This window comes from Solanum tuberosum, unplaced genomic scaffold (genome assembly GCF_000226075.1).
Source record: "Solanum tuberosum cultivar DM 1-3 516 R44 unplaced genomic scaffold, SolTub_3.0 scf00313, whole genome shotgun sequence".
Taxonomy (NCBI): Eukaryota; Viridiplantae; Streptophyta; class Magnoliopsida; order Solanales; family Solanaceae; genus Solanum; species Solanum tuberosum.
The window spans coordinates 691,480-703,296 of record NW_006239248.1 but is presented as its reverse complement, the minus strand read 5'-3'; the positions used below and the strand labels follow the sequence as shown (position 1 = coordinate 703,296).

The 11,817-nt window shown below is 32.0% G+C and overlaps 2 protein-coding genes across 2 annotated transcripts; both read left to right on the top strand.

The window, feature by feature from the left end:
- The first annotated feature begins 981 nt into the window (after positions 1-981).
- LOC107063253 (uncharacterized) lies at positions 982-4,240 on the top strand. The gene is made up of 3 exons (XM_015314880.1): positions 982-1,155; positions 2,991-3,527; positions 4,130-4,240. The coding sequence occupies exons 1-3, from the start codon at positions 982-984 to the stop codon at positions 4,238-4,240; spliced, it is 822 nt and encodes a 273-aa protein (XP_015170366.1).
- Positions 4,241-5,801: 1,561 nt separating this feature from the next.
- LOC102586004 (uncharacterized) lies at positions 5,802-10,727 on the top strand. Its single transcript, XM_006360521.2, has 4 exons — positions 5,802-6,783; positions 7,673-8,203; positions 8,329-8,551; positions 10,329-10,727. Exons 1-3 carry the CDS (start codon positions 5,974-5,976, stop codon positions 8,437-8,439), a joined length of 1,452 nt encoding a protein of 483 aa, XP_006360583.1. The 5' UTR covers positions 5,802-5,973; the 3' UTR covers positions 8,440-8,551; positions 10,329-10,727.
- Positions 10,728-11,817: the final 1,090 nt, after the last annotated feature.

The following is an 11,817-nucleotide window of genomic DNA, read 5'->3' as shown; positions in this document are numbered from 1 at the left end:
TGACCAAACAAACAAGTCAAACTGTAATTAATTACACTAAATTTGATTATAGTATATTCCCCTTCATTGAGATATAGAAAGTGTAATTATTCAATTTTATGTTAACCAAATAATTATATAACCAAACAAACAAGTCAAACTACACCCAAATTTTATTCCATAGATTATTAGATCCTTCCAAATAGGCCCCAAAAGTGCTTTTAAGGAATAATAATAAGTATTTATAATCCAGTCTAAGATTCACCAGATCTACCAAGATATTGTACTAAAATACATTTTCAAACACATTGAATCTGTCCCAAAAAAATATGTACAACAAATCATTTCAGTTAAGTCATTTCACTTCACTCAAACTCTTTTATCACATTAAACATGTCAGCTTTCAAAAACACATTTTGCTTCAAAGACATTTCCTTGATATTTATTTTTATCTCAATTTTTTTCATTACTCTCAATTACCATTCTTCCATCCTCCACCAATTAACCTCTTTCTCCTCCGCCTTCGCCACCGCCACCACCACCATCTCAAAAATATCTCCGACCACCACCACCACCGTCAACCACCTTGTGTTCTCAATTGCTTCTTCCTCTAAAACCTTTTCGAAACGCAAAGAATTCATCCGTTTATGGCACAAACCTAATTTTACAAAAACTTACGTCTTTCTAGACCATCCTTTGTCAGAAAATTATAAATCTCCGAAAAATACCGATCTACCATCGATTCTTATTTATGAAAACATGTCTCGCTTCCCATATACACATCGTGCGGGTGCACGTTATGCCCTTGGCCTAACGTACATGATTAAACAAGTGGTCGCGCGTAACGATTCTAACGTGCGATGGTACATTTTTGGAGACGATGATACGATTTTTTTTGTGGATAATTTGGTGAAGATGTTGGAAAAATATGATCATAATGAATGGTATTATATAGGGTCTAATTCAGAGAGTTACGTTCAAAATAATTATTTTTCTTTTGATATGGCATTTGGTGGTGGTGGATATGCAATAAGTCGACCTTTGGCTATGGTTTTAGCTAGGGTTTTGGATTCTTGTTTGATGAGATATCCAAGTCTCTATGGAAGTGATGCTAGGATTTTCTCTTGTTTGGCCGAGCTTGGAGTGAGTTTAACACATGAACCTGGTTTTCATCAAGTAAGTAAAACATTTTAGTGTTATTGCTCTCTTTTACTTCTAGTTATGAAAATATTGTTACCCCATCGCGAATTAGTTGTCATGTTTTACTTTCTAAGAGTCAAATTATATGAATTTTGATAAATATTTTAGAATGTGATTTTTCATCAAATTGATATGAGAAATGTTGCAATTTGTATTAATTTTTGTACAAGTTTTCGAAAACCAAAATTTTAAGTATAATATTGAGCTGATCTAATCTAATATAATTTTAAAAATGAGTCAAATTAAATTTTAAAAAGTAAATATGACAACTAATTTGAAAAGAAGACAGTATATTACTACTTTCTAACTTTGATTAAATGATACAAATACAAATTCTAGTTACAAATTCAGGAGAATTAAGGAACTTTGATAAATACTTATATGTGTGTTAAAAATTCACTAATGTAAAAATTAATTCAAAATCTAATTATAAGATATCTTGAATTTGTTTTTGTTGATATTTCATTCTTTATCTGTTTTTCTTGTTCCTTTAGATAATCCATTGTTTGGAAGACTTTTTCTTTGATATAATCAAATATGTTAAAACTTATTTTATCAACGATATTTTTGGAAATAGTGCGAAATATAGGTGTGAATGGTTCATATAACTAATCTCAATTAATTTGGAATTGAGATCCATAATATAGATTAAAGAGAGAAAAAAAGTATATCATTATATTAAAATAGTAAAAGAAAAAAGACGAACAAGTTAATTTAGAGGACAAATAGGTATTCAACCACCAAAAGTTTTGAATAAACATAGTTTAATGGCGGTTCAAGCTAATTAGTGTTTTAATGTAAAAAATAAATCAGAATCTAATTTTTAATTATTTATTTTTTATTTTTGAGTTGCAAAATTCTTTCTTTCTTTTTAATAATTTTTTTTTTCTATGGTCTTAAGCTAAACATATATATAACATTTTTAATCTTGTGGTCTTAAACATCTCATGTGGAAGTTATATTTAAAAATATGACAAAAAAAAAGAAACATTTTTTAATGTTTCGAAACGAATTAAAAAAGAGATAAATAAATTAAAAGATACTCCTAATATAGTATATTGTTTTGTTAAAAAAGGCTTATAATAAAATTGAGCCTTCAATTTTTTAGGCCTAAGACAGATGCCTCATTTTTAAAGAAATTGAGTCACTCCTGACAAAGTTAAGTGATTTTTATGTTATAAACTAAAAAGCACATGATTTTATTAGGTATTTTTGGATAGTCGAGTAATCTTTTGAATAATGAACTCGAGAAATGATATCTGAGACCAATCCCAATCCTATCGCCAAAAAGTCATCAATATAGTGCAGGAGCATTCACATTTTTTATTTATTTTTTCACTTTTATTTTGAAATTTGGCTATCTCCCAGCTACGATTTGGACTTTTCGCCATCAAGAGGAATACTAGTGATTATCTATGAAAGAAGGATTTTAAAAATGAAAAAAAATAATATAATCTTTTGTTTCTGTATTGACTAAATGTAGTATAGTCGATCTTGTTTCGATGTGGGAAAAAAACTTTTAAAAAAAGCATCTCAGCAAAAACTCCAATAATTTCTTTGTTTTTAAAGCCTCCACGTCTATTTTGTTCCCTATTTACTATTCAAATATTTCCAATTCATAAGTATTAGAACCATGATGCGCAGACAATATTAAATTTTATTAATTATATAAAAAATTTGAAACTACTAGATCTTATTACTTTAATAACAAAATTTCACCTCATGACATCTTGCTTTATATATTCATCTATTGAAACATTTCTACTTATTTGTAATAAATAATAATTTCATCTCTTTTATTTTATTGTCAGGATGATTTATGGGGAAATTTATTTGGATTGCTTTCATCACATCCATTATCACCATTACTATCACTTCATCATATAGAAGATGTACAATCAATGTTCCCTAACATGACCAAAATTCAAGCTCTACAACATTTCTTCAAAGCTGCTAATGTTGATCCTGCAAGAATATCACAACAAACTATTTGTTACGATCGAAAAAATTCATTATCTATCGCAGTGGCATGGGGTTACGCGATACAAGTATACGAGGGCAACATTAAAGTCCCTGAGCTTATAACAGTTTTAAGGTCGTTTGATTCGTGGGATAAAGATAAGAAAAAACCATATTTTATGTTTAAGACAAAGGTGGAATCTAGGGGACCTTGCAAGAAAATGGTTGCATTTTTGGATAGTGTTGATTCAAATGGAGATAAAGTTTGGAGTAATTATACAAGGCATAGAGTTGTGGGAAAAACTTGCACAAAAGATGGCAATAAAGTAATCAAGAATTTGGAAGAGATTAGAGTCCACTCTAGGAAGCTGGATACTAATACTAGACAGGTACACATTTATGTTTATATCATTTTTTTATTTTGCTTCTTCCATTTATTTTTAGTAGTCGCAGAATCAGATTTTTCAGTAAAAGAATTTAAAATAGAATGGAACACATCAACAAGCTAAGGGGATTGATCAATATTTACTATATACCTAAAAATTATTGATCTTGTATAAATAGTAAAATCATCCGGCGATAGGTCATTTGTCGTTTATTTTTTTTTTGTCCTGCTGAATCATTTTGATGTTGAAAAACATACAAATAGAAAAAACATTGATGGGTGTGGCCTAGTGATCAGATAAATGACGTAAGTTGAGCATCATAAGGTTTCACGTTTCATTTTCAGCAGAAACAAAAAAAAAGTGAATTTCTTCGCATATGTTCTTGCCTTGATGAATCGAGTTATTTGATATCTATGGAAAATAATTCATGAAGATTACAAATACTTTGCAAATAATATTTGGTTTGATCATTCAATATTTGCAAATTTAAACTTTTTTCTCATGCATATTTGAATTACTTGTGAACTATTGACAAACTTGTTTGATTATTATATATTTTAAAGTAAAGTTTTTATTTTAATATTTTTTGCCTTGAAATGTTTCAGGTTAGGGCGCCACGTCGTCAGTGTTGTGACATATCATCGTCGTCCAAGAAATCTATGGATATTCAAATCAGACCATGTGGGATTGATGAGTTAATTACAATGTCTCCCTAAATTTTATAATTTGTTTATAAACTCTTCTTTTTTTGTGGAGAAAATATAATGTTTCATTGTTACAAGCATTTGTGACAATTGTAACTTTGACTAACCCCAATGTGATGATCAGTTAGGATACATGATTTCAAATTAACGACTCGAGATCAGTGATTTGAAATCATGTTAATTGAAATTAAAATTATATTTAGATATGTGATTTAAATTTTTTAAGTTACATTTTCATAAACATTAAAGTATCATAATTGGTGAAAATTATCAAAACTCTCTCAACTCTTACCAATCTTATGAAATGAGCAAACTATAGTTCATAAATAAAAGTATCGGAATATCCTAAGATGTTGCATTAATAAATCATATATCCTCATGTTCCTTTTATAGATAAATGTTTGTGATTACATATTATAACAAACTTTCAAGTATACATAATTTTATAAAGATTCACTAGTAATTAGCTATTATTTGATATAATATTTGTTCCACATAGTATATACAATCTTTTTACGTCAAACATGATTTTTTTTTATAAAATATAAATTTATGGGTTACATTTTTAAAAAGATTAAATCATAATAAATAATTTAAATCCTAGTGGTTTTTGAAATTGAAATTGAAATTGAAGTTTTGTGTAAATTTCATCAATAAAAATTCCAATCAAAATTTGAAGTTGAGGTTTCAAATTCTATAGTTAAATACCAACTTATTCTGAACTTCTAGAATTGTTCTACTAGTTGTTTCCTCTTGAAGAATGTCTTTTTATTAAAAGAACATTTGATTAAAATAATTATAATCACTTTTTAAATAGATAAAATACACACTAATTATAAATGAAATACGTATAATTTGTGTATTATCTGGGTCACTATAGCACAAGACTTGCTACATTCGGCCTAAATGTTGTTGTTTGCCCCTACTTATTTTTTCGGTCTCGAAATATTATTCTATTTTTTATTTATACGCTTTTTAAAATTATATTACCATGGGATAAGAAGGGTGTTTTACTATTTTACATTAATCTACATTTTCAGAGATAATCTCTCTTTATATTTACTTTATTTATATGTTATTTTAAAAATAAAATGACAAAATAAAATGTAAACTTCTTTATAGTTTCAAACTCCAATTATTTTTTTAGACAAATAATTTTTGTAAGGACGACAAAGATATAACGAAGCTTTACATGGACAAAATCATTAGTAAGATGATAAATTCACTCCATTTTATGTTATTGCATATCGAGTGGCCTTTGTTAGAAGACACATTAACTCAACATGAATTTTTCTAATATGAATTCAAAATTCAATGGGATTTCAATTCAATAAGGACAATAAATCTATGACAAAGCTTTATAAATTCGCTCTTTGTTTGGGTACTACCTATTGAATCGCCTTTGTTAAAAGACACTTTAATTTAACAAGAAATTTTCTAATGTGAATTTAAAATTCAGTAGAATTTCAATTCAATAAGGACGACAAATATATGACAAAGCTTTACGTGTACAAGACTGTTTGCCTATTCAATATGAAACTTTTAATCGTGAACTCAAATTTCAATTGAATTTCAATACGAGTATCGACTACCAAGCTTTCACGTGTCATCATTTGGTCTACTTTTTCAGATTTCCACAATTCAAACCCAGAAACAGAAACAGAGACAGAACCAAAAATCTGAGATCTTCTCACAATACAGTTCGATTTCCATAGTTTCAGTCATCACTATCTTAGTTTTTTTCCATGTTCAGTTCGTCCAACACTGTAGAAATGCCTATGGTTCCAAGATTCATTCATACACAAAATCGCCTCAAAGATCTTCTCTTAATCTTCTCCACACTTGTTATCTTCTACCTCATCTTCCTTCTTCATCACATCCATACCCCCAAAACTTCCTTCAATCCAAATCCCAATTTCTCCAAAACCCCTTCAATTCCCACTAATCTTTCAATCTCACACCTCTTCTTCTCAATTGCCGCTTCTTCTTCTTCTTTCTCTAACCGTCTCTCTTACATTAACCTCTGGTACAAACCCAATTCCACAAACGCCGTTGTTTTCCTTGACGACCCGATTTCCATTTCTACCCTCTCTGTTTCATCTCCCCCAATTCTTGTTTCATCGGATACTTCCAAGTTTCCTTATTCTTTCCCGGCTGGTCGTCGTTCGGCGATTCGGATTGCTCGTATTGTTAAAGATACTTTTGATTTGGTTAAAAATGTGAACTTTAATGATACCCGTTGGTTTGTTTTTGGTGATGATGATACTGTTTTCTTTACGGATAATTTGGTTAGAGTTTTGTCAAAATATGATTGTGAGAAGTGGTATTATGTTGGTTATAATTCAGAGAGTTTTGAGCAAAATGAGAAGTATTCGTTTGATATGGCATTTGGAGGGGGTGGGTTTGCACTAAGTGCTCCATTGGCTAAGGGTTTAGCTAGGGTTTTGGATTCTTGTTTGATTAGGTACCCTCATTTGTATGGCAGTGATTCCAGGATTTTTTCTTGTGTAGCTGAGCTTGGAGTACATTTGACTCGCGAACCTGGATTCCACCAGGTGACTTTTCGTACACTCTACCCTCTCTAGACTCCAGTTGTGGGATTAAACGTGGTATGTTGTAGTTGTTGTGTCTGGGGTTTGGATTTCATTAACAAAACTTGAACTATAAACTAATAGAGCAAGATGGAATTTTGGAGCTGGTTTTCATGAGATGACCTTATTGGATGATCTTAAGATTCATTTGTTAGATGTATGTATTCCTAAGTTTGTAAAAATATGAGGCAAATGATAAAGCGTGTTAGTACTATGTGAAATCTTGTAAAGTTTGCGTTTCACAGGGAAATGTTTGAACTTTTGATATCTTTTGTTTGATTTGATTAGCAGCATATGGAAACTATGGCCAATCTGTTTAGCATGTTATTAAAGAACATAACTGCTATTTTTTTCTTCAATTGTAGTTCTGCAATTGCGATGATAGTTGAAATAAGGCTTGTTTTGATACAAATAGTGTTTAATGTTTTTTATGTTTATACTCCCTCCATCCCAAATTATGTGATGGTGTTTGAGTGTGCAGGGAGTTTAAGAAAGAACAACGAAACTTGTGGTCGCAAATAAGCCATATATATAAGTTTGATTATAAGTTACTATCTCATTAAGGATAAAATGATAATTTTACAGTTAAGTTGTTTCTAAATATAGAAAAGTGTTATTCTTTTTTGGGACAGACTAAAAACGACATACTATAAATTGGATGAGGGAGTAGTTTTTGGCATGCTACCTTATTGTGAGCTTACGCATAACCTCACTTAACCTCAAATATTTTCTTTGCTAATGGAAGTTAAATGAACTAGCCTTCTGAGGGTGCTCATGTGAGTATATAAGCTACCTAGGATGTTCTTGATTTTAGTTTTGTGTATTAAGTCGAAATTGCTTTCATTATTAATAGGTTGATGTTCGAGGAAATCTGTTTGGTATCCTTGCTGCACATCCATTATCACCTTTGTTATCACTTCATCACTTGGATGTCGTGGAGCCGCTTTTTCCTGGCATGACTAGGATTCAAGCAGTGAACCATCTTTTCCAAGCTGTCCATGCTGATCCAGCTAGGATTTTGGAACAAACTGTGTGCTATGACAAGTCCATTTTACTGACAGTTTCAGTTGCATGGGGTTATGCCGTTCAGGTGTTTGAAGGGAATCAACTTCTTCCAGATCTTCTCTCGCTGCAGCGTACATTTACACCATGGAAAAGGGGTAAAAATGTTTCTGCAAACTATATGCTCAACACTAGAAGCAACCCTAGTGATCCATGCAAAAAACCTGATGTCTTCTTCTTGAAAAAGGTGCTTCCTAGTATAGATGGCATATGGACTGAGTATACAAGACACAATGTTGGGAAGTGTGTTAGAAGTAATCCTACAAAAAAGTTGGTAAAGATAAGGGTCTTCTCGCAGAAGTTAGCCTTCGATGTTGAACAGGTTCTCTGCATGCCTATGGACCCTGGACTTTGTTTTCCTTGTCTCACTATTATTACTGTGCCTTTGTTTGTGGTATATTTCTATCTCATACTTCTTCTGCTGAATATCTAATTTTCCTGAATCAGTTGAAGGCACCTCGTCGACCATGCTGTGACATTTCATCACCTATCAATGAGACGATGATAGTTGGTATTAGACAATGTGGGCATGATGAGTTGATCTCAGTGCAGACTTAAAATGATACTTAATGTTGCTTGACAAACGGCCTGTCAATCCATGGTTTGGATGAGTGGGGGGTTATGCAGTCTCTTGACAGAACTCTCTCTTCCGATTTCTGAATTTTATAAGGTACCCTTTCTTGTTAGAAAGACATCACATGTCTTCTTTTTTCCACCTGTTATTGATTGCTTTGGTTCACAGAAGACTCTTTCTCCCAGTGCTATTTCTAAATCATATAAGGTCCTACTCTCATATGCAAGATTATTCGCAAAGTCACAGAAGAATGTTGGCTGACGTTGAAACTTGAAGTTAATAACTCATATCATCTGGTCTCTCTTGCTACCACGGTAGCACGTAGTGTGGTCAACACCAATCGCGTTAGGGCAACAAAGCTTACACTCATTCACATTGGTTCATCCTGCTATGTCTCGGGCCTTTAGCTCTTCTTAAGTAAAAGGTGGCCGGCCCTTGTCAAAACCCAGGAATCCTAGTCCTATCAAAACCAAGAAATATAGGCCTGCCTGCCATCCATATCCATGTTGTCTTTAAAGAAACATGACATCACTAGTGTGTGATAAATGTTAATGCATCTCAAACTTCTACTTCAGGGAGAAGAAAGACTCTCCAATTCTGTTAGAATAAATTTCTCCTAGAGAAATGATAACTACCGGAGGCACAGAAAGGATACATGGAACTTCAATGTGTTTGAGAGAGACGTAAACACATGACACTAGTTCCAACTTGCTATGAAACTTTGGTCGTGCTTGATTTCTCTCTGTCAAATTATTAGTTGCAAAATCCATAAATTTTAGAATTTGGGCAACTAATAAACTAATTAGCTTTTGCTGATGCATTACTATTGAGTCTCTAACAAATTAATAACAAAAGAAAAATCATACTTAAAAGGTAAATTTGTATACAAAGTGTACCAAAACTGTAGAAGGAAAATTGCAAAACTTACAGGTATCAATGTAGGCTTGGCATGGTAATCTTGTTGTAAGTACAAGGAAGCGACTAGAATAGTTGAATGGGGGTAAAATTTATCTTAGTGGTATTTCATGCTTTTCATCCTAAGTATCTTTCAACTCCTTCCTTATAAATTGTCTTCAGTTTAGAAAAGAACTGCATTTTAGCACCCTCGTTACTTAGGCATGTGCAATTACACTAGGCTTCAGAGCATACAACAATTTGTCACTTTAGTCCTCAAAAACCTGTAGCTGACGAAGAAACTGGGAATTGGTACTTGAATGATTTTGTTAGCGTTCTGTTTCTGTAGCATGGCTCAGGTTAAGCCACCCTATTCAATAGCAGCAGGTATATCAATATCCAAGAATCTCTGAGCAAACTGTGATGTAAAACAAACATGTATGCACACAAAAAGAAGAGAGATTCGAAATTGACATGGGTGGAACAATTATTCATGAATTTTGCTGGCTAGTACTGCTTTATTTAGCAGACTCAGCACACAGCCATCTTATCTATTAAAGCTTGCCATTTTTTTTCTTTTATTAGTATTTTTCGAATTGAATGCCTTTTTAAGACTTTTGTCATAAGGTTTGAATTTCCTGTTATTTGAATAGTAGTATAGAGCATCACTAAAATGTCATGATAGGTTCAGCTGTTTGCGCTGAAGTGTGAAATATACAGGCCTTAGTAGTAATCACGATGATTTGAGTCATATTGCTTGATTCACATGGTGAAATTAGCCAGGAATGGTGTGTGCATTGCTAAAGCAAAATTGTGGAGCTCCTTATCCCTAAATTTCATTTCCTTCCGGCTTTCTCTTTAGAGCATTGTTTTGAGGGTTGAGTTACTTGCTACGAGTTATTCTATTGTTGCCTTTTGTGCCTATTCCCGTGGTTTTGAATTAATAGTGAAGTTCATTTTCTTCTCCTTGGCATTGCAGATTTATGCCATTGTTACTCTACCTCCCGTACTATTAAGGAACTCTTGTAGGAGGATGTCATGTGTGTTGCATCTCTTCTGGAAAGAGTAGTAATCACTCTTGAGAAACCTTGGTGGCTCGTCGATTCCATGGATCTCTGGCCATAAGCAAGTTCTGTGCTTATAGTTTCTTTGGGTGTATTCCGCCATACCACGGACTGAAGTTGATATTGTTATGTTTTTATGAACTATGATTAGTTTAATTTTTTGATTTTTTTACTGGAGAAAGATGAGCCTAGACAGACCTCAGGAAAGTTTAGTTAAGGTGGCATATATTAATTCACCAGAAATGTAACTTATCCAGATCAAACTGTGGTTTTGAAAACATTTCTTGCTTACATTTGCCAGATACAGTTGCAAATATTGAGAAAATGCTAAACAACAAGTGTAACATATTCAAAATTAAATTTATCAAAATAAATAAATGCATATATTCAATATTAAATTTAACTCCATAAGCATACATGCGAGAGTTAGATACATGCAAATTCACTTGGATATAAGAACAAATCATATCTAATTTTAATCTTATGCATTAGACATACATGATTTGAATGTATCTGGACACGTCAAATATATGTATTCGAAGTCCAAATATCTAGTAAGATTTGTAATGTTGCAAATTAGCATGAATTTAAGTAATTAACTCCTAAATGAAGGGTTTGCGCATGTGCAATGCATGTGAGCTATCAAACTACGAAACAAAAATATCTTCTTATATTGTCTCTTGTTTAATTCTATTTTAGAATCCACGTCAAAATTCTTTTATCTTACTTTGAAAAAGGAAAAGGGTCAAATGTGTCATCGAACTTGTCATTAAAAAATTGACTTATCTATATCATTTCAAGTCCATTTCCATTTGAGAAAAGGCTCATCCATGTCATTCATTATCTGTAACCGAAAAACAATTCCGATTTTGAAAAATTATTTCAGTTAACAGACTTGAAATAACATATATTCAATAGAGTACGAAAGAAAGTTAAAAATGTCTTCGATTAGGCCAAGTAAGCTGCACATGGAGGAAGACGCCGAGGGCCTCAATTTATTTTGAGATTAAAAGTAGCAATTGTCTTACTACTTTCCCTTTTAATCCGTTTCAAAAAAAAAAAATACCTGTCATATAACATATTTAAAATTACAAAATTAAAAATTCGATATATTTATTTTTAGTTGATGATTATGTTCGGCAACCGAACCCTTGTTTTGTGTTTAGTTTAGTAGTACAAATGTCACCATCGTAAATTAACACATGTCATACACCTCTTCATAATTTTCACATTTTCACACACATTGACTTTTACTAATTTCATTTTCTTCAAATATGACAAAACACATTCTGTTTTTTCACCATTTTTCCTTATTCACGTCAACATTATTGACTCAATTCCACCACATGGAGACCTCTAATTGGACTCAAACATGGCGTTACATATTCAAAAACTCAAAAGTAA